This window comes from Anomaloglossus baeobatrachus, chromosome 1 (assembly GCF_048569485.1).
Source record: "Anomaloglossus baeobatrachus isolate aAnoBae1 chromosome 1, aAnoBae1.hap1, whole genome shotgun sequence".
In the NCBI taxonomy this organism is placed as follows: domain Eukaryota; kingdom Metazoa; phylum Chordata; class Amphibia; order Anura; family Aromobatidae; genus Anomaloglossus; species Anomaloglossus baeobatrachus.
The window spans coordinates 573,236,253-573,257,544 of record NC_134353.1 but is presented as its reverse complement, the minus strand read 5'-3'; the positions used below and the strand labels follow the sequence as shown (position 1 = coordinate 573,257,544).

At 40.0% G+C, this 21,292-nt stretch overlaps 1 protein-coding gene across 3 annotated transcripts in view; it reads left to right on the top strand.

Moving 5' to 3' along the window:
* LOC142296295 (programmed cell death 1 ligand 1-like) overlaps positions 1–9,983 on the top strand; it is a 102,165-nt gene extending 92,182 nt beyond the window's left edge. For all 3 annotated transcript variants that reach the window (XM_075339728.1, XM_075339709.1, XM_075339718.1), the window contains exons 6-7: positions 4,113–4,259; positions 9,402–9,983. In XM_075339728.1, the coding sequence (XP_075195843.1) occupies positions 4,113–4,259; positions 9,402–9,442 (188 nt within the window). In that variant the 3' untranslated portion in view covers positions 9,443–9,983. The remainder of the gene's footprint in view (positions 1–4,112; positions 4,260–9,401) is intronic.
* The last annotated feature ends 11,309 nt before the right edge of the window (positions 9,984–21,292 follow it).

Sequence of the window (21,292 nt, the reverse complement as noted above, 5' to 3'; positions counted from 1 at the left end):
TTACCACCATCAAGGAGTTCGGCCCAGTGGATCCACCTCCTGGGTCTGTCCGTCCACCTGGCCCTAACAGCACTGTTGCTAATCTCCCTGGACGTGGAGGGCAGAGAAAAACTCATGAAAGTTTGCAACGCAGGATAGTCCGGATGGTGGATAAGGAGAGTTCTGAAGTGTCCACAAAGGAGTCCGGATCTAAATCCTATTGAACACTTGTGAAGAGAATTTAAAATTGCTACTAGGAGAAGGTACCCTTTAAATATTAGAGACCTGGAGCAGTTTGAAAAAGAAGAGGGGTTCAAAATTCCAGTTGAGAGGTGTAAGAAGCTTGCTGATGGTTAAAGGAAGCAATTATTTGCAGTTATTATTCCAAAAGGTGTGCAACCATATATTAAGTTGAGGTGCGCCAATAATTTTGTCAAATTTGCCTCCCCCCCATGTTTCTCTCTGTTGAGAGAAATACTTTTTCTGGAATAATTTCAAGGGTGCCAACACTTTTGGCCATGACTGTATATTAATTACATAGGTCATAAAAAGCCACACATTTATCAATAATGATCCTTCTCAAACTTTTCAATCATTTCTGGATTTATGTGGAAGTCAGATTAATTCCCTTGATAACAGTTAACAATAGAGATGAATGAATTACTTGTAGTTCAATTAAATTCTACTCAAAATTGTCAAAAATCTTTATTCTCCAAAATAAAGATTACTCTGTATTTCACACAATGCAACTTCAGCTAAATGGTGGCCAGATCGCAGCTAATTTCCTAAACCAAAAACCATAAACAGCTAGCAAATGATAAAAAAAATAAATACTCACCTCTCATCTATCTAGCCACCCTTCTGTTTAGTGCTCGTCTTCCGGTCTTCTTCTTCTTTTCACCATCACGTGTCACATTTCCAGCCTTTTCACTATAGGTCAGGAATATCAGCTGCGTCGAGGCCTAAGGCGGGCTTTGCACGTTGCGACATTGCAAGCCGATGCTGCGATGTCGCACGCGATAGTCCCCACCCCGTCACAGCAGCGATATCTTGTGATAGCTGCCGTAGCGAACATTATCGCTACAGCAGCTTCCCATGCACTCACCTGGCGTGCGACGTCGCTCTGGCCGGCGTCCCGCCTCCTTCCTAAGGGGGCGGGTCGTACAACGTCAGAGCGACGTCACACGGCAGGTGGCCAATAGAAGCGGAGGGGCGGAGACGAGCAGGATGTAAACATCCCGCCCACCTCCTTCCTTCCGTATAGTCGCCGGCGGCAGGTAAGGTGATGTTCCTCGCTCCTGCGGCTTCATACACAGCGATGTCTGCTGCCGCAGGAACGAGGAACTACATCGTACCTGTCACGGCACCGGCTTTATGGAAATGTCAGAGAATGCACCGATGATACGATAACGACGCTTTTGCGCTCGTTAATCGTATCATCTAGATTTTACACATTACAATGTCGAAAGTGACGCCGGATGTGCGTCACTTTCGATTTGACCCCACCGACATCGCACGTGCGATGTTGCAACGTGCAAAGCCGCCCTAAAGGTCACTGCACATCATAAAATCGATGTGGCAAGGTAGCATAGGCAGGTAACAAGCTGAGGGGCGGCTGGAGAGCTGAGCAATTTTTTTGTCTTTTTTACAACATATGTTTATAAGCAGAAAATAAAGTCAGATGTTAATAACACAGGTTCTGCTTTTAGGCAATGAACACATGTTGAGTATTTTAATGCGTTTTTTTTTACCTCAGTATTTGTAAGCCAAAACCAGGAGTGGGAAAAAAAATGCAGAAGTGGTGCTCGTGTTTCTCATGATACTTGTTTCTCCGACTTTTCCACTTTTGGCTTACGAATACTGAGGTAAAATTCTGAACATGTGAACATGGCCTTATTTTCCTTTTTTGATGCCCCGGTGCAATTAAAAGCTACAGAATTAAAATTAAGGTCCCAATTTATTAGCCCCTTAACGACCTAGGACGTATATAAACATCCTAGGTCTCTTTCTCTCCCTTTGATGTGGGCTCACATGGCAAGCCCAAATGTTTCTCCACGCATGTCAGCTCCGATCCACCTGCACTTGTTAACCCCTTTAGATTGAGCTGTCAAACTCTGACAACTCAATCTAACGTTCTCCAGCGAGGTTGCCATGGCAGCACGTGGTCAGCTGATGACCCCTGTCGCTGTCAGGACTCACTTCCTGCAGAGCGCCGGCATTCACAGGAGATCAACATTTCTACTGATCAGAGTGGTACTGAAGCATTGCACAGATCAGCACAAGCGATCAGACAGTACAGTCATAAAGTCCCCTAAGGGGATTCGTAAAATCAATAAAAAATATAAAACAAAGTTTTAAATATGAAAAAAATTAAAAGATGTAAAAGTTCAAATCACCCCCCTTTTGCCCCAGTAAAAAAAAATACACATATTTGAAATAGCCAAGTTCAGGAATGCCCCATCTATCAAAATATAAGATTTATTATTCTGATTTATAATGGGTGTAGTGACGGAAAAAACAAAACGAAACTATTTTTTTTTGTCGCCACAACATTGCACTGAAATGCAAGAATAGGCAATCAAAACATAGTATCTACCCAAAAATGGTATGAATAAAAACTTCAGCTCAGGATGCAAAAAATAAGCCCTCACACAGCCCCAGATTCCAAAAACTGAGAATGCAATGGGTCTCGGAAAATGACAAAAGTGCAATTCTTTTTTTTTTTTTTTTGCCAAACGTCTGAATTTTGTTTCATCACCACTTAGATAAAAGTAAATCTACACATGTTTGGTATGTGCAAACTCGTACTGACCTGAGGAATCATATTGCGTGCTGAGTTTTACTATATAGTGAACATAATAAAAAAAAAAACCAACAATTGTGCAATTACACTTCTTTTGCAAATTCACCACACTTGAATTTTTTCCCCCCATTTTCCAGTACAATATGGGGCAGGATGATTGGTGTTATTCAAAAACACAACTTTTCCCACAAAGAGCAAGCCCCCATATGGCTATATTGATGGAAAAATAAAAAAAGTTATGGCAGTAGGGGCGGAAAAAACAAAAACAAAAAATCGCCAGGGGGTGAAGAAGTTAAGACTGGTATTTCATATGCTAGTCTTAATAATGGGCATGGAGGAATAAGTGTGCCAAATGAATTATAAAAGCACACCACTTAAATAAGCTTGCCTCCAAGTACCAGAATCAAACTCTGTACTCTAATCCTGCAGTTATGGTGCATTATATCTGCACTCTGGATAAGGTAACAATCAATTTGTTTGTAGATTGTTACTATGAAAATACAGAGCTCTGCTTAAGAGTTGTAGACTCAAAACCGTAAGACTATTTTTCCTGAAGTTAATTTGTAAAGTTGCGTTTTTATTCATTTTGATTGTAATGGAGAAATAAAAATATAATTGTATAATGTCACCATCATCAGTTTTTGCTTTGTGTCACTGTTCTCAGAATTTACAACTCCAGTAGATTTTCCTACTTATTTTTATTATTTGCCAAATTAAATTAAATTAGTACTTACATAGTTACATAGGTTGAAAAAAAGACCTAGCTCCATCTAGTTCAAACTTAGGTCCATCTAGTTTAACCTTAGGTCCATCTAGTTCAAGCTTAGATCCATCTGGTTCAACCTGAGGTCCATCTGGTTCAACCTGAGGTCCATCTGGTTCAACCTGAGGTCCATCTGGTTCAACCTGAGGTCCATCTGGTTCAACCTGAGGTCCATCTGGTTCAACCTGAGGTCCATCTAGTTGAAGCTGAGGTCCATCTAGTTGAAGCTGAGGTCCATCTGGTTGAAGCTGAAGTCCATCTGGTTGAAGCTGAGGTCCATCTGGTTGAAGCTGAGGTCCATCTGGTTGAAGCTGAGGTCCATCTGGTTGAAGCTGAGTCCATCTGGTTGAAGCTGAGGTCCATCTGGTTGAAGCTGAGGTCCATCTGCTTCAACCTCATGTCCATCTGCTTCAACCTCAGGTCCATCTGGTTCAACATCAGGTCCATCCGGTTTAACCTCAGGTCCATCCGGTTTAACCTTAGCTCACACTGCATTTTGCCTATTTAAGAAAACATGTAGGATTGTGTCTGATTTTGATCAGTTTCTTGGTATTTGACTTTCCACAGGACAATACAACAAAAGATTTAAGCAGATAAAAACAGACTTGAATAACAGCATATGTACAAATGAGACTCTCAGCTTCAATGCTGATATGCCGACTAGCCAATATTCCAGCGGACATTTTGGAAACATATCTGAGAACTCAGTTGTTGGTAAATACTCCCCTTTTTATTTTCACATGTACCTTTCCTAGTATAACTAACATATATAAACCTTTCTTGGTTCGGTGTTTAACCATTTCAAAACTTCAAGTGAAATTGATTGACCAATGAATTATGGCGAGATCTACAGTTAGGTCCAGAAATATTTGGACAGTGACACAAGTTTTGTTATTTTAGCTGTTTACAAAAACATTTTCAGAAATGCAATTATATATATAATATGGGCTGAAAGTGCACACTCCCAGCTACAATATGAGAGTTTTCACATCCAAATCGGAGAAAGGGTTTAGGAATCATAGCTCTGTAATGCATAGCCTCCTCTTTTTCAAGGGACCAAAAGTAATTGGACAAGGGACTCTAAGGGCTGCAATTAACTCTGAAGGCGTCTCCCTCGTTAACCTGTAATCAATGAAGTAGTTAAAAGGTCTGGGGTTGATTACAGGTGTGTGGTTTTGCATTTGGAAGCTGTTGCTGTGACCAGACAACATGCGGTCTAAGGAACTCTCAATTGAGGTGAAGCAGGCTGAGAAAAAAGAAAAAATCCATCAGAGAGATAGCAGACATGCTTGGAGTAGCAAAATCAACAGTCGGGTACATTCTGAGAAAAAAGGAATTGACTGGTGAGCTTGGGAACTCAAAAAGGCCTGGGCGTCCACGGATGACAACAGTGGTGGATGATCGCCGCATACTTTCTTTGGTGAAGAAGAACCCGTTCACAACATCAACTGAAGTCCAGAACACTCTCAGTGAAGTAGGTGTATCTGTCTCTAAGTCAACAGTAAAGAGAAGACTCCATGAAAGTAAATACAAAGGGTTCACATCGAGATGCAAACCATTCATCAATTCCAAAAATAGACAGGCCAGAGTTAAATTTGCTGAAAAACACCTCATGAAGCCAGCTCAGTTCTGGAAAAGTATTCTATGGACAGATGAGACAAAGATCAACCTGTACCAGAATGATGGGAAGAAAAAAGTTTGGAGAAGAAAGGGAACGACACATGATCCAAGGCACACCACATCCTCTGTAAAACATGGTGGAGGCAACGTGATGGCATGGGCATGCATGGCTTTCAATGGCACTGGGTCACTTGTGTTTATTGATGACATAACAGCAGACAAGAGTAGCCAGATGAATTCTGAAGTGTTCCGGGATATACTTTCAGCCCAGATTCAGCCAAATGCCGCAAAGTTGATCGGACGGCACTTCATAGTACAGATGGACAATGACCCCAAGCATACAGCCAAAGCTACCCAGGAGTTCATGAGTGCAAAAAAGTGGAACATTCTGCAATGGCCAAGTCAATCACCAGATCGTAACCCGATTGAGCATGCATTTCACTTGATCAAATCCAGACTTAAGACGGAAAGACCCACAAACAAGCAAGACCTGAAGGCTGCGGCTGTAAAGGCCTGGCAAAGCATTAAGAAGGAGGAAACCCAGCGTTTGGTGATGTCCATGGGTTCCAGACTTAAGGCAGTGATTGCCTCCAAAGGATTCGCAACAAAATATTGAAAATACAAATATTTTGTTTGGGTTTGGTTTATTTGTCCAATTACTTTTGACCTCCTAAAATGTGGAGTGTTTGTAAAGAAATGTGTACAATTCCTACAATTTCTATCAGATATTTTTGTTCAAACCTTCAAATTAAACATTACAATCTGCACTTGAATTCTGTTGTACAGGTTTCATTTGAAATCCAATGTGGTGGCATGCAGAGCCCAACTCGCGAAAATTGTGTCACTGTCCAAATATTTCTGGACCTAACTGTACATATTCTCTAGAAATAATTATTGACCCATGCTTCTTTTAAATTTATGTCTATGTTACATTTTGCTCTTTCAATGGAAAAGCAGGGAAACATTTACTGTATACAGAGATCTTTGTTCGAGTGAGTACATGAACATAATAAAAGGAGGAGGAGCATGAACATGTTTGCGATCCTTCCTTTGTGAGCCTGAAATTCTAGAAAAAGCATTTCACATTCAGCGCTTCAGGAATATACAGTACACTGTTCAGCCACAGCATGAAGACCAGCTGCCTCGCATTATGTAAATCCTTCACGTATTGGCTAATCAGTTCTGACCCAGAAGATTTCACAAAACCTCTGAATGTGTCTAATGGTGTCTGGCCTCAAGCTGTTAACTCTAAGAATTAATGGTTTGAAGTGGACAGAGAACTTTAGGAATATTCAGTACCTCCTATATAAGATAATCATGGGAGTAACTGAGGTTACTTGCTTTGGACAGTCCTCATATCTGTTTAAAAGGAGCAGCAATTATCAAGGTTAGGTTCTGGAATGCCCCTATAAATATTATTGTAGGCTTGTTCCCCAGTCATGGATCTCAGAAGCAATGCAGGCGTAATCAGAAGACTGTTCAACAACTTATTCACAGGGAAGCAGAGTTAGAACAAGAGTAGGCTGATAACTGTGAGACTTAACTGACATGTGTCTCAGCCTGCTGGTGATGTCTTTAGCTGCTTATGCTATAATCTGGCTCATTCTTTGTGTAATTCTCAATGTACCACACTCTTCGCGTGATTGTCACAGCCTCTCTTTTGGTCACCTTTCTTGGCAGCAATGCTGTTTAGTAGGTGTCTGGGAACTTTAGTACTCTTGTGGCTTAGCCACACAGTTACTGCCTTTCAGTTCCTCACACTCCACCATCAGCTTTTCTGCAGTCCCCAGTGTGGTAGTATTTGTCACACAGGCATCACTGTTTAACACACAGATTTTGCACATCACTGATACAAATATATGTAGTATAATATGTAGTATGATAGTGTGTATCAAACGGAAAAGGGCATGACACTACCTAGCAATAGACCCTTTGATATTATGTACTGTAGATGATGGGATTTTCAAAGTATTTGCAAGTTTACATTGATGAACATTTTCACAATTTTTAGTTTCAGTTGTTCACACATTGGTAAACCTCTGACCATCATTTATACTAATCTGTCTCTCTAAGGCCCCTTTCACACATCATTTTTTTGCCATCAGTCACAATCCATCGAATTTTGAAAAAAACGGATCCAGCGACTGATGGATCTTGTGTTTTTTCTCATCGACTTGTATTAGTGACGGATGGACAGATCCGTCAAAAAAGGTTTGTCCGTCGGACGGCGATGACGGCCAAAGTAACATTTGTTATTTGTGTACGGATCCGTTGCAATCTGTCGTTTGGTGGAATGGAAGCCTATGGCCGCAGGATCCGTCGTTATCCATCAAATGACGGAATCCGGAGATGAATTCCTTTTTTTTTTTTTAACTAAGCATGCACCAATTTATTATTTAGCCCCCAGATAGTCGGTCTGTCGAAAAGCATCTTCACACATAATCAGTTAGCCCTGGGCACAGCTTGGGGTGAAGAGCACAGTCGGGACTTAAGTCCAGACATATTCTTTCTACCTTCACACTTCTGGGAGCACTGCAATCAGTCGCATCAGTTTAGCCACAATCTGTGACGGATCCATCGAGATAACAGATTGTGACTGATGGCAAAAAACTGATGTGTGAAAGGGGCCTAACATGCTCTTTTTATACAGACTCATATGACTTAGTTGAAAATTGACCCTCCGGCTTTTTTTTCCATTATTACCACTCACGTTACTTTTCCAGCCTTTAGTTAACGTTTTTTCAACTTTCTTCAATGTCTTTCTGTCCTCAGTTTATATAGGTGATATTTTTTTCAAATTAAATATAATAAATGTCCAACTATTCACTTCTGTGTTCTGTGTTCCGTTAAGAATAAAATATGGCTATATGAGATTTATGAATTATTGCATTTCTATCTATATATATATATATATATATATATATATATATACATGTTTGTTTGTTTTATACATACATACACACACATATATATATATACACACATGTGTATATATGTGTGTGTGTATATATATATATATATATATATATATATATATAACAAATATGTATATATTATGTGTGTGTGTGTGTGTGTGTATATATATATATATATATATATATATATATATATATATATATATATATATGTGTGTGTGTATATCTATGTATATATATATATATATATGTGTGTGTATATATAATATATATATATATTCACACAGTACAGACCAGGAGTTATTAAATTAATGTATTTTACAGTGTCCCAACGTTTTTGAAATTTGGGGTGCACATGGCAGCACTCACCATATACTATATAGCAGAATATAATTTAGTTCAGGAAATATATCATATAACTACATAATATATATTATGATAGTAATAACATAACTCAAGTGGTATCACCACTGTAACTGGGTCAACAATTAGCTATCAATAGAGGATATCTTGGTCCTGGACAGTTCAGATCATAACAGTGGGATACGAGTGGCAGAAGTCCTCAGTTATTGAAAGAGAGTGACAGACTAAGTTATAAGCCTCCTATACTCAGTATTGTTCTGGATATGTCAGGAATTGGTATATAAACCTAGGGATGAAAGAATATGCACTTCTGTGGAAAGTTCACTATTCTAGTTTGATAAACTGTACTTTTTCCTATAAGACTTTTATTACAAATGGTTTAAACAATATTAAACAGAACCTGTCGGCACGATTTTGTAACGTAAGGTAAAGACATAATGCTAATGGCGTGGTAATACTAATTAAATGAATCCCTATGGTGAATAAATTTGCTTTGTGGTTCTTCTTTAATCACCATTTGCAGTTTTCTCCTAATTAGATTTTGGTGCACAGGGGCCGGACTATACACTGGGTCTTCTCGTCTATGCCTATGATTCCCTGGACCCTCAGCCTACCTCTGGTCTGTGAATGACAGGTCACCGCTGAGATTTCAAACAGAAGAGGCAGATCATTCACAGACCGGAGGCAGGCGGAGAAGCCAGGGAATCAAAGACTGAGAGGACAAGACCCAGTGTACAGTCTAGCCCCTGTATACCAAAATCTAATTAGCAGAAAACTTCACCTGGTGTTTAAAAAAAGAACAAAAAAGCGTATTTCCTCACCATAGATATCAATTTAATCTGGATTACCATGCCATTATGGCCTTGTCTATACTTTACATTACAAAATTGTGCTGACAGGTTACCTTTAACTGCATCTAAGTGATTGAGTTCATAGTGGGTTCAATTTATTTTTACAGATGTGGAAAACACAGTCACAAGACTCCTGAAGAGTTCCTGAGATCTGCCCATTCATTCAACTACAAGTGATGGAGAATATTTTATGTTTATTTTATGAGAGTAGAATGTTTACATCCTTGAGGTTGATTGTTTGACAGGTTCAGAAAATTGTCTGTTTTTGAATTATGCTTTGTGTTATATGTCAATAATAATAAAGAAACCTATAGCTAATCACTTTTAGAAGTCTTTAGTAGCACTTTCATGTAACTTTGTTGACTGTACCTCTAGTTCACATTGAATTGTATGCCGTAGTTCTTCAATTATGGATTGAATAACATGTGGATTAGCAGAAGACTGTTCTATAGGAGTAATGCCTGCTTTACACGAGACGACCGATTGTGCGATTTCACGATCGATCGTCCCCGCCCCCTGTCGTTTGTGCGTCACGGGCAAATCGTTGCCCGTGTCGCACAAAGTCATGAAACCCTCATCACACGTACTTACCTGCTGAGCGACCTCGCTGTGGGCGGTGAACATCCTCATCCTAAAAGGGGAGGGACATTCGGCGTCACAGCGACGTCAAACAGCCGCCAGCCAATAGAAGCGGAGGGGCAGAGATGAGCGGGACGTAAACATCCCGCCAACCTCCTTCCTTCCACATTGCCGCCGGGAGCCGTGGGACGCAGGTAAGCTGTGTTCATCGTTCCTGGGGTGTCACACGGAGCAATGTGTGCTACCCCGGGTACGATGAACAACCGGCGCCATTTTAATTAAACAATTTTTTAAAACGGAGTGACGAGTACACGACTCACGATTTGTGAGCGATACTGCGCCGCTCGGAGGTGTCTCACGAGATGACGTCGTGAACGATGCCGGATGTGCGTTACAAAAACCGTGACCCCGATGATGCATCGCACGATAGCTCATCTCGTGTAAAGCACCCTTAACTGTTTACATTTCTTGTATACTGAATAACTGGCAAAATTGGAAAAAACAAAGGTTAATAACTGGATCATAACCTGCAGTGTCCCAAGATATCTGCTGAGATACATTTTTACTACTTTTACACTGTTGTGTTGTATTTAATTTTTTTTCCTATACTTAAAATAGAATATTCTGCACATTTCAGCAAGTATGGAGATTTAGCTGCTCCATGTGTAGCCATTTGAAATAAGAAAGAAAAAAACTTTGGTGATGGAGAGGTGCTGTCACAAACTGGATCAAAGGAAAATTCTTATTTTAAAACAACGCTTTTCAAGAGTATCCTGCTCTCTTCATTAGGTTTACAAAAAATTGGCAAGCCACACATATATAGCCATTTGAACAGATGGGGGTTGTCTAGCCAAATTGGCCCTTGGTTAGCTTCTTGTGACCTAGGGGGAACCTTGATTTAAACATACAAAAAATCATGTATGAAAAACTAGCATTATTAATTATTATTATTGAATATTATTATGAATTGTTTAAATCAAGGTTCGACTTGGTTCACAAGGAGTTAACCATGGGCCAATTTAGCCAGACAAGCAACACCTGTTCAAATGGCTATACGGTATATGTGGGGGGTTTTTTACCTTTTTTTGTAAACCTGATGTAGAGAGCAGGTTTGCTCTTGAAACACGTTGTTTTAAAATAAAATCATTTTCCTTTGATCCAGTTCCTGACTGCTCCTCTCCATTGCCGAGGTTTCTTCTTACATCTTTCATCTCTTCATCCTGGATTGGGATCGGCGTTCTGCTGCAGTCTCGTTCGTGCTGTTACAGAGTTGTGCCATTCTAGGTGAGCCTCTTCAGCAATCATCTGTTTCCTCATTCTTACCTTGCTGATCTGCACCAAGATAGCTCCTCTGTTTTTTATTTCTCCATGTGCAGCCATTTGGCACCTCTGCATGACAATATTTCAAGAGGAAAATGTGGTTATAACTCATCCAATGTAACATGATGAAAGCAAAAGATATCCAGTGCCACCAGAGGAGGACAAACATCTTATTTCCGCATTATTAAACAGAACCTGAGTAAAAGCACTGTAATCCATGGCATGAAGGATCCGGATATTTTAAAAATAACTGAAAAGAGTTGATAAGATTTTATCCTCTGCTAGTGATGTTGGATATCCTTTCTTCGAATCATAATTCATTTTCTACTACCTGGGATTTGGCATTATTTTCCTCCATGTGTGTCTCATATCAATAAATGGTCATGCAGTGCTTTCAGAACCATCCAGGTTGTCTGCCGATCCTGTTTTATTCTTTTATCCAATTTGACATAACTTTTTTTATGCTGGCTTTTGTATGAAATTGAAGAATTACAAAGGTACAGTATGGCTTCAAAGAGTAATATCATGGCTCCTTATGATTCAGAGGTTTTATGGAGTTAAATTTGGCCATAAACACATGCCCTTAATGTACCAAAACTTACAAATTGTAGAATATTTTAAAGTCAAATTAATTGTTTCTATGAATAAGGATGAATAAAACAATTTTTAGCATTTGAAGAGCTGTATATTCTGTGGAACTCAAGTAGGCATATGGATTATATTTTGTTCTCTGCAAATTGCTTCTTCATATTTGATTTCCCAGAGGAACATTGCACTGCGCACGTATAAGCCTACTTACATTACATGCCAGGTATGTCACTTTCCACAACGAGAAACGTTACCTTTTAGATACCATTTTGTACACTGCAATTTCTTACATCAATTCCAGATTTTAATAATATGTTTCGTTATATAGTATATCTACAATGCACTTTATGAAATGCATAATAATTATGATGACGTTTTATTTTTGTAATAAATACATATTTTTGTAATACCTTATCTGAAGTATTTATTTACGTTTGGGTGTTCCTTTTGTTACATAAATATTTTTCTCTTTCTTTGTGCTTATCATGGAGCCGACACCTGTTGACTATTCAGGAATACTCACCTCTTGTTCTATTTGTCCATGTTGTTTGTCTATTTTTTTAGTGCTGTTTTATTATGGAAGATTTTAAATTATATATTTATAGTTCTCTTTTAATTGTGTCCTGCATACTCTTGTTTAGTGTAAGGTTATTTATATATTTCATGCATATAGGATGCATATATCATTGATATTTGGGGCCACTACTGTTTCAGAATTAAGGTAAAGAACAGTAAAATAGAATCAATAAGGCTATGTGCACACTACACCTATGCTCTTATGAAAAGGAAAGGGTATATCCACCTCCTGCACAAAATTTGATGATATCTTCTATAAAAACACCACTGTATTAGTGTTTAAAAAATCATTGTTAAAAATAGAAACACTCGCCTACATGTTTTGAGTAATAACTAATCTTTATTATAACATAACAAACATGAAAAAAGATAACTTTTATACTAATCTCATATTAGCTAGTTTCCAATTGAAATGACCTCCCATGATTAGAATTAGACACATCTTAATTAGGATAATTAGAAAAAATTAAGATAACAGAAAAAACTTTCAGAATGTGATCTTACAACACATGAATGTCGAGCAGTTAATAAATCACTTACAATTATATAACAATTATTTTTTCAACTATTTCATATGTAGATACAGTGAAAGTTATAAATAAACGTGTATATAGCAAGTATTACATTTTGTACATCTAATCTGGCTTATATGTATCTCGCTTGTATGTTTAGCGATATTCTCTTAATACTAGTATAATAAATCAGTTTTGTATTTAAACTTTGTGGAAAACAAGTTTCCATACATAGAATCCAATAAACCTCACGTCCACAAAGTAATGGAGACCAATCACCACCTCGAGATGGGCTGTTAACCCTGTCTGTACCGCAGACAGACATATTAGTTACATCACCGTAAATGCTTCAAGAATATGGCAGTATACTCCTGAAAGGGAATGTTTACTTATTTTAGGAATTCTCTTGACTCCATTAATCTGTTCAGCAGGGGCGTACATAGAAATCATGGGGCCCCATAGCAAAAAGTCTGAATGGGGCCCCCCCACCAATAAAAAAAGCAAACAAAATTTTATCATAATAATCATTATACATGTTACTGGGGGCCAGCATGCTTTACTGGGGGCGTCTTATAGTCAGAAATAACACATACTACTACATAGTGTTACTGAACAACACCCACCATATAAAAGGTTTGCAATGTATTATTACATTGCAAAATAATGCTGCCACACCATGACCAAATATCACCACATAGAGTCTGTATATAATCACCATCCTGTTACTGAGCAAAGGCCACTGCACCAAGACCAGTGGATTCACACCGCAAATCCCTAAAAAATCTGCAATATGTGAACTTGGCCTAAAGTAGGGATGTCCTTCTTTGTGCCCCTCACTACACACAATATACATTTTCACACCTGTCTCCTCCATTTAATGGTAACGATTATGACCCTCTTTATAGCCTTAGGATCTATAGTAAAACTCTGCAAAGTACAGGGATAATACACAAACACACACACACACACACAGTGATGGCACAGGGGCAACACACACACACACTGATGGCACAGCACAGGGGCAACACACACACAGTATTGGCACAGGGGCAACACACACACACAGTGATGGCACAGCACATGGCAGTTTTTCTGTAGTGTTACAGGCAGACGTTTGTACATTATAATACTCACCTGCTCTTGTGCTGTGAGAGATGATGATAGTGGCTCAGGCCTCCCTGCTGCACTTCCTGTGAGTCTTCCTGGCTGCTCCTCCTGTCCTCTGCTTTTTCTTTCTATTCCTTCTGTTCTCCACTTCTCACTGTTTTTTTCTGCTCTGTGCTTTTCTCTCTTTTCTGTTGTCTCTACTCCTTTTTCACTCCTGCGCTGTTTTCCTTTTCATCATTTCATTCTCCCGCTGCTGTACTGAACAAGCCCCTCCCCCTCTCCTGACTGGCTGTTCTCCTCCTGGCATCTCTCACTATAAGAAGCTACTGCCTGGCCACTCCCTCCTCTTCAGCACAGGCTGCGCGCAGTGTGGGCAAGTCTGCATCTCTGCATTGGCTAGTCTGCAGTTATAGAAACAGTGTCGGCTCCCAGCGGCGTTAATTAGCTGCTTGGTGATGGCCCCGGGGGCATGATGCATGAAAGTGAAAACGCACACACTGCTGGCAGCCACCCCAGGTCCCTCCAGCCAGGGCTGCCACCAGGAATTTTCGGGCCCGATACTGACAAAATTTTTGGGCCCCCTTCAGACTCCACCACAGCTCCGCCTCTACCCCTCGAACCTTCGGCAATAGAAAAAAGTTGTTTCCAGCATCACGTCCAAGAATAGGTTAAAAAACAATTATATTCAATAAGGTTAAAACCAACACTAGGTTGGATGGACGTCCACGAAGTATAAAACAATGTCTGACGCGTTTCACACCTAACAGAGGTTCTTAGTCTTAGACATATCCGGCTAGATCTGCACAAGTAAGTTATGGAATAAAATTGTTTTTTAACCTCATTTCTTTGACGTGATGCTGGAAACAACTTTTTTCTATTGCCGGACTTTGCCTCTTTGAACATGGAGCAAACGTCCCTGCACCGTCTCACAGAGAAAGGACCCATGTGATCCCTTTATCGGGGGAGCTGAGATCCTCCTTTGCATACTGACCTCCAACCTTCCACAATCCCACCATCACTCTTGGAAAATCTCCAATTCTCAAACAGTCCTCATCAATCAAACATTAACCGCTAATCATCATTTTGACAGCCCGGAAAAACAGCTGCATGCACCGTTTTCTGGGTCACTAAAATGATGAACTCCTGACAGAATCGTCAGCCATATGCATATATCTAATATATAAAGGTGTGTGTGTGTGTGTGTGTGTGTGTGTATGTATGTATGTATGTATGTATGTATGTATGTATGTATATATGTATGTATATATATATATATATATATATATATATATATATATATACAGTTAGGTCCAGAAATATTTGGACAGTGACACAATTTTCGCGAGTTGGGCTCTGCATGCCACCACATTGGATTTGAAATGAAATCTCTACAACAGAATTCAAGTGCAGATTGTAACGTTTAATTTGAAGGTTTGAACAAAAATATCTGATAGAAATTGTAGGAATTGTACACATTTCTTTACAAACACTCCACATTTTAGGAGGTCAAAAGTAATTGGACAAATAAACCAAACCCAAACAAAAAAATTTTATTTTCAATATTTTGTTGCGAATCCTTTGGAGGCAATCACTGCCTTAAGTCTGGAACCCATGGACATCACCAAACGCTGGGTTTCCTCCTTAATGCTTTGCCAGGCCTTTACAGCCGCAGCCTTCAGGTCTTGCTTGTTTGTGGGTCTTTCCGTCTTAAGTCTGGATTTGAGCAAGTGAAATGCATGCTCAATTGGGTTAAGATCTGGTGATTGACTTGGCCATTGCAGAATGTTCCACTTTTTTGCACTCATGAACTCCTGGGTAGCTTTGGCTGTATGCTTGGGGTCATTGTCCATCTGTACTATGAAGCGCCGTCCGATCAACTTTGCGGCATTTGGCTGAATCTGGGCTGAAAGTATATCCCGGTACACTTCAGAATTCATCCGGCTACTCTTGTCTGCTGTTATGTCATCAATAAACACAAGTGACCCAGTGCCATTGAAAGCCATGCATGCCCATGCCATCACGTTGCCTCCACCATGTTTTACAGAGGATGTGGTGTGCCTTGGATCATGTGCCGTTCCCTTTCTTCTTCAAACTTTTCTTCCCATCATTCTGGTACAGATTGATCTTGGTCTCATCTGTCCATAGAATACTTTTCCAGAACTGAGCTGGCTTCATGAGGTGTTTTTCAGCAAATTTAACTCTGGCCTGTCTATTTTTGGAATTGATGAATGGTTTGCATCTAGATGTGAACCCTTTGTATTTACTTTCATGGAGTCTTCTCTTTACTGTTGACTTAGAGACAGATACACCTACTTCACTGAGAGTGTTCTGGACTTCAGTTGATGTTGTGAACGGGTTCTTCTTCACCAAAGAAAGTATGCGGCGATCATCCACCACTGTTGTCATCCGTGGACGCCCAGGCCTTTTTGAATTCCCAAGCTCACCAGTCAATTCCTTTTTTCTCAGAATGTACCCGACTGTTGATTTTGCTACTCCAAGCATGTCTGCTATCTCTCTGATGGATTTTTTCTTTTTTTTCAGCCTCAGGATGTTCTGCTTCACCTCAATTGAGAGTTCCTTAGACCGCATGTTGTCTGGTCACAGCAACAGCTTCCAAATGCAAAACCACACACCTGTAATCAACCCCAGACCTTTTAACTACTTCATTGATTACAGGTTAACGAGGGAGGCGCCTTCAGAGTTAATTGCAGCCCTTAAGAGTCCCTTGTCCAATTACTTTTGGTCCCTTGAAAAAGAGGAGGCTATGCATTACAGAGCTATGATTCCTAAACCCTTTCTCTGATTTGGATGTGAAAACTCTCATATTGCAGCTGGGAGTGTGCACTTTCAGCCCATATTATATATATAATTGTATTTCTGAACATGTTTTTGTAAACAGCTAAAATAACAAAACTTGTGTCACTGTCCAAATATTTCTGGACCTAACTGTATATATGTATATATATACAGTCAGGGCCAGAAATATTTGGACAGTGACACAAGTTTTGTTATTTTAGCTGTTTACAAAAACATGTTCAGAAATACAATTATATATATATAATATGGGCTGAAAGTGCACACTCCCAGCTGCAATATGAGAGTTTTCACATCCAAATCAGAGAAAGGGTTTAGGAATCATAGCTCTGTAATGCATAGCCTCCTCTTTTTCAAGGGACCAAAAGTAATTGGACAAGGGACTCTTAAGGGCTGCAATTAACTCTGAAGGCGCCTCCCTCGTTAACCTGTAATCAATGAAGTAGTTAAAAGGTCTGGGGTTGATTACAGGTGTGTGGTTTTGCATTTGGAAGCTGTTGCTGTGACCAGACAACATGCGGTCTAAGGAACTCTCAATTGAGGTGAAGCAGAACATCCTGAGGCTGAAAAAAAAGAAAAAATCCATCAGAGAGATAGCAGACATGCTTGGAGTAGCAAAATCAACAGTCGGGTACATTCTGAGAAAAAAGGAATTGACTGGTGAGCTTGGGAACTCAAAAAGGCCTGGGCGTCCACGGATGACAACAGTGGTGGATGATCGCCGCATACTTTCTTTGGTGAAGAAGAACCCGTTCACAACATCAACTGAAGTCCAGAACACTCTCAGTGAAGTAGGTGTATCTGTCTCTAAGTCAACAGTAAAGAGAAGACTCCATGAAAGTAAATACAAAGGGTTCACATCTAGATGCAAACCATTCATCAATTCCAAAAATAGACAGGCCAGAGTTAAATTTGCTGAAAAACACCTCATGAAGCCAGCTCAGTTCTGGAAAAGTATTCTATGGACAGATGAGACCAAGATCAACCTGTACCAGAATGATGGGAAGAAAAAAGTTTGGAGAAGAAAGGGAATGGCACATGATCCAAGGCACACCACATCCTCTGTAAAACATGGTGGAGGCAACGTGATGGCATGGGCATGCATGGCTTTCAATGGCACTGGGTCACTTGTGTTTATTGATGACATAACAGCAGACAAGAGTAGCCGGATGAATTCTGAAGTGTACCGGGATATACTTTCAGCCCAGATTCAGCCAAATGCCGCAAAGTTGATCGGACGGCGCTTCATAGTACAGATGGACAATGACCCCAAGCATACAGCCAAAGCTACCCAGGAGTTCATGAGTGCAAAAAAGTGGAACATTCTGCAATTGCCAAGTCAATCACCAGATCTTAACCCAATTGAGCATGCATTTCACTTGCTCAAATCCAGACTTAAGACGGAAAGACCCACAAACAAGCAAGACCTGAAGGCTGCGGCTGTAAAGGCCTGGCAAAGCATTAAGAAGGAGGAAACCCAGCGTTTGGTGATGTCCATGGGTTCCAGACTTAAGGCAGTGATTGCCTCCAAAGGATTCGCAACAAAATATTGAAAATAAAAAATTTTTTTTTGGGTTTGATTTATTTGTCCAATTACTTTTGACCTCATAAAATGTGGAGTGTTTGTAAAGAAATGTGTACAATTCCTACAATTTCTATCAGATATTTTTGTTCAAACCTTCAAATTAAATGTTACAATCGGCACTTGAATTCTGTTGTAGAGGTTTCATTTCAAATCCAATGTGGTGGCATGCAGAGCCCAACTCGTGAAAATTGTGTCACTGTCCAAATATTTCTGGACCTAACTGTATATGGACTTTTAGTTTTTATAATTTCCGCATTGTAGAGCCTTTATATTTTTAGTGTTACAATTGATGAAGGTATTCAATGTGAAAAGGTTGCCAGTTGTAACGGACATAAATGACTCACATTTCATACACACGTGGTCAAAATTGTTGATACTCCTCGTGTAATGAAAGAAAAACCCACAATGGTCACAGAAATAACTTGAATCTGAGAAAAGTAATAATAAATTAAAAATCTTTGAAAATGAACAAATAAAAGTCAGACATTGCTGCTTTTCAGCTTCCACAGAATTGTAAAAAAATAAATAAAACTCATGAAATAGGCCTGGCCAGTAATGATGGTACCCTTAACTTAATATTTTGTTGCACATCCTATTGAGGTAATCACTGCAATCAAATGATGCCGGTAAATATGAATGAGACTTCTGCACCTCAGGTATTTTGGCGACTCCTCAAGAGCAAACTGCTTCAGTTGTCTCATGTTTGAAGGTTGCCTTTTCTACACGGCATGTTCATGTTGAGCTCTTTCCAAGATACTCAATAGGATTTAGGTCATGGTTTGTAGAAGGCCACTTCAGAATAATCCAATGTTATCCATTGTTATCCATTAATCCAATGTTAGCCATTCTAGGGTGTTTTTATCTGTGTGTTTTTGGTCATTATCCTGTTGCAAGACCCATGACCTGCGACTGAGACCAAGCTTTCTGACGCTGGGCAATACATTTCTCTCTAGAATTCCTTGATAGTCTTGAGATTTTATTGTACCCTGCATAGATTCAAAACACCCTGTGCCAGATTCAGCAAAGCAGCCCCAGAACATAACCGAGCATTCAATATATATCACAGTAGGGACAGTGTTCTTTTCTTGATATGCTTAATTTCTCTATCTGTGAACATAGAGCTGGTGTGCCATGCCAAAAAGTTCCATTTTTGTTTTGTCTATCCATAGGACATTCTCCCAGAAGCTTTGTGGCTTGTCAACAGGTAGTTTGGCAAATTTTATGATTTTTTTTTCTTTCAACAATGGTGTCCTCCCTGGTCGTATCCCATGAAGTCCACTTTGGCTCAAACAACGACGGATGGTGCGAGCTGACACTGATGTTCCTTGAGCTTGAAGCTCACCTTTAATCTCTGTAGAAGTTCTTCTGGGCTCTTTTGTTACTATTCTTATTATCCATCTGTTTAATTTGTCATCGATTTTCCTCCTGCAGCCATGTCCAAGGAGGTTGGCTACAGTCCCATGGATCTTACATTTTTGAATAATATGTGCAAGCGTAGTCACAAGAACATCAAGCTGCTTGGAAATGGTCTTATAACCTTTTACCTTTAACATACTTGTCTATACTTTTCTTTCTAAGCTCCTGAAACAACTTTTTCCTTTGCTTCCTCTGGTCCATGTTGAGTGTGGTACAAACCATGTCACTAAACAGCACAGTGAGTATCTGTAGCCCTATATACAGGCCCACTGACTGATTACAAGATTGTAGACACCTGTGATGCCAATTAATGGACACACCTTGATTTAACATGTCCCTTTTCTCACATTATTTTCAGGTGTACTATCATTTCTGGCCAGGGCTATTTCATGAGTTTTATTTTTTAAAAAAATTCTGTGGAAGCAGGGTTGAAAAGCAATGTCTGACTTTCATTTGTTCATTTTCATAGCTTTTTTATTTATTTCTTTTGTCAGATTCAAGTTATTTCTCTGACCACTGTGGGTTTTTCTTTCATTAAACGAGGGGTACCTACAGTTTTCACCACGTGTGTATATATTTGCATAAACCGCAAAGTGGCATTCCACATTTAAAACATCCCTTAAATGTATGCCAAGTTGGTTTAGTGTCTACTGAATTAGTATACATGCTTGGAGACTATAGAAAAAATCCAGCAGCGTAGTCCTGGCTATCTGGCTAGTTCTGTGTCGAGACTCTTAACCAAAGCTCCACGGACCTTTTTTGATTTGCATACTTCCCAGCGGGCAATGCACCTAGGATTTCACTGTTTTGAGTGTCTTTGTTGGCTGTCGGCAGTGTTTTCTCTGGCTGGTCTCCCCGAGATCAGTGATTGTTTTGTCTAACCAAGCCAAGGTGTCAGGGCTCCGACCCTGGCACCTGTCAGCTTGCACCTCCACTCCACTTGGACTTGAACGTTAACTCACTGTTTTTCCGCCCCGGGCTCTCCAGACCTCTAGGTGGGCGTTCCCTATCCGCATGGTCCTGCCCACTGGTGTGTCCGTCCTTCCCTGAGGGGGGGTGACTAGGGTTTCAGGTCGGCTGATTTAACCCTTCGTGGGATAGGTGTTGTGCGGGGGCCTACATGTACATCTATCTAGTTTTTCAGGGTGCTACATTCCCCCTTGGTTGAATACAGGCCGTCTGCGGACTGTCTGACCACCACCATTTATTTTTAACTGGAACTTTAAAAGTAGAAAAACACATATACAAGTATAATAACATATTTACAATTTCTTCCCTTACGGGAGGCACATTTCTTAAACATTGCACATTTAAACGGAACGGGACCTTCTTGTTGCTCCCACCCAAACAAACCTGAGCCTGGTGCCACCTCTAAGAACTGGTTGGCACCCCTTTTCCCAAGTCCAGGAACGGGTCCGGGTGACACCCACATGGGCCATATTAAATGTTCCTTAGCCAGCAGTCCTTGTTCCGGGCTCCCAAGTCCGGGGACCCCTGGCCT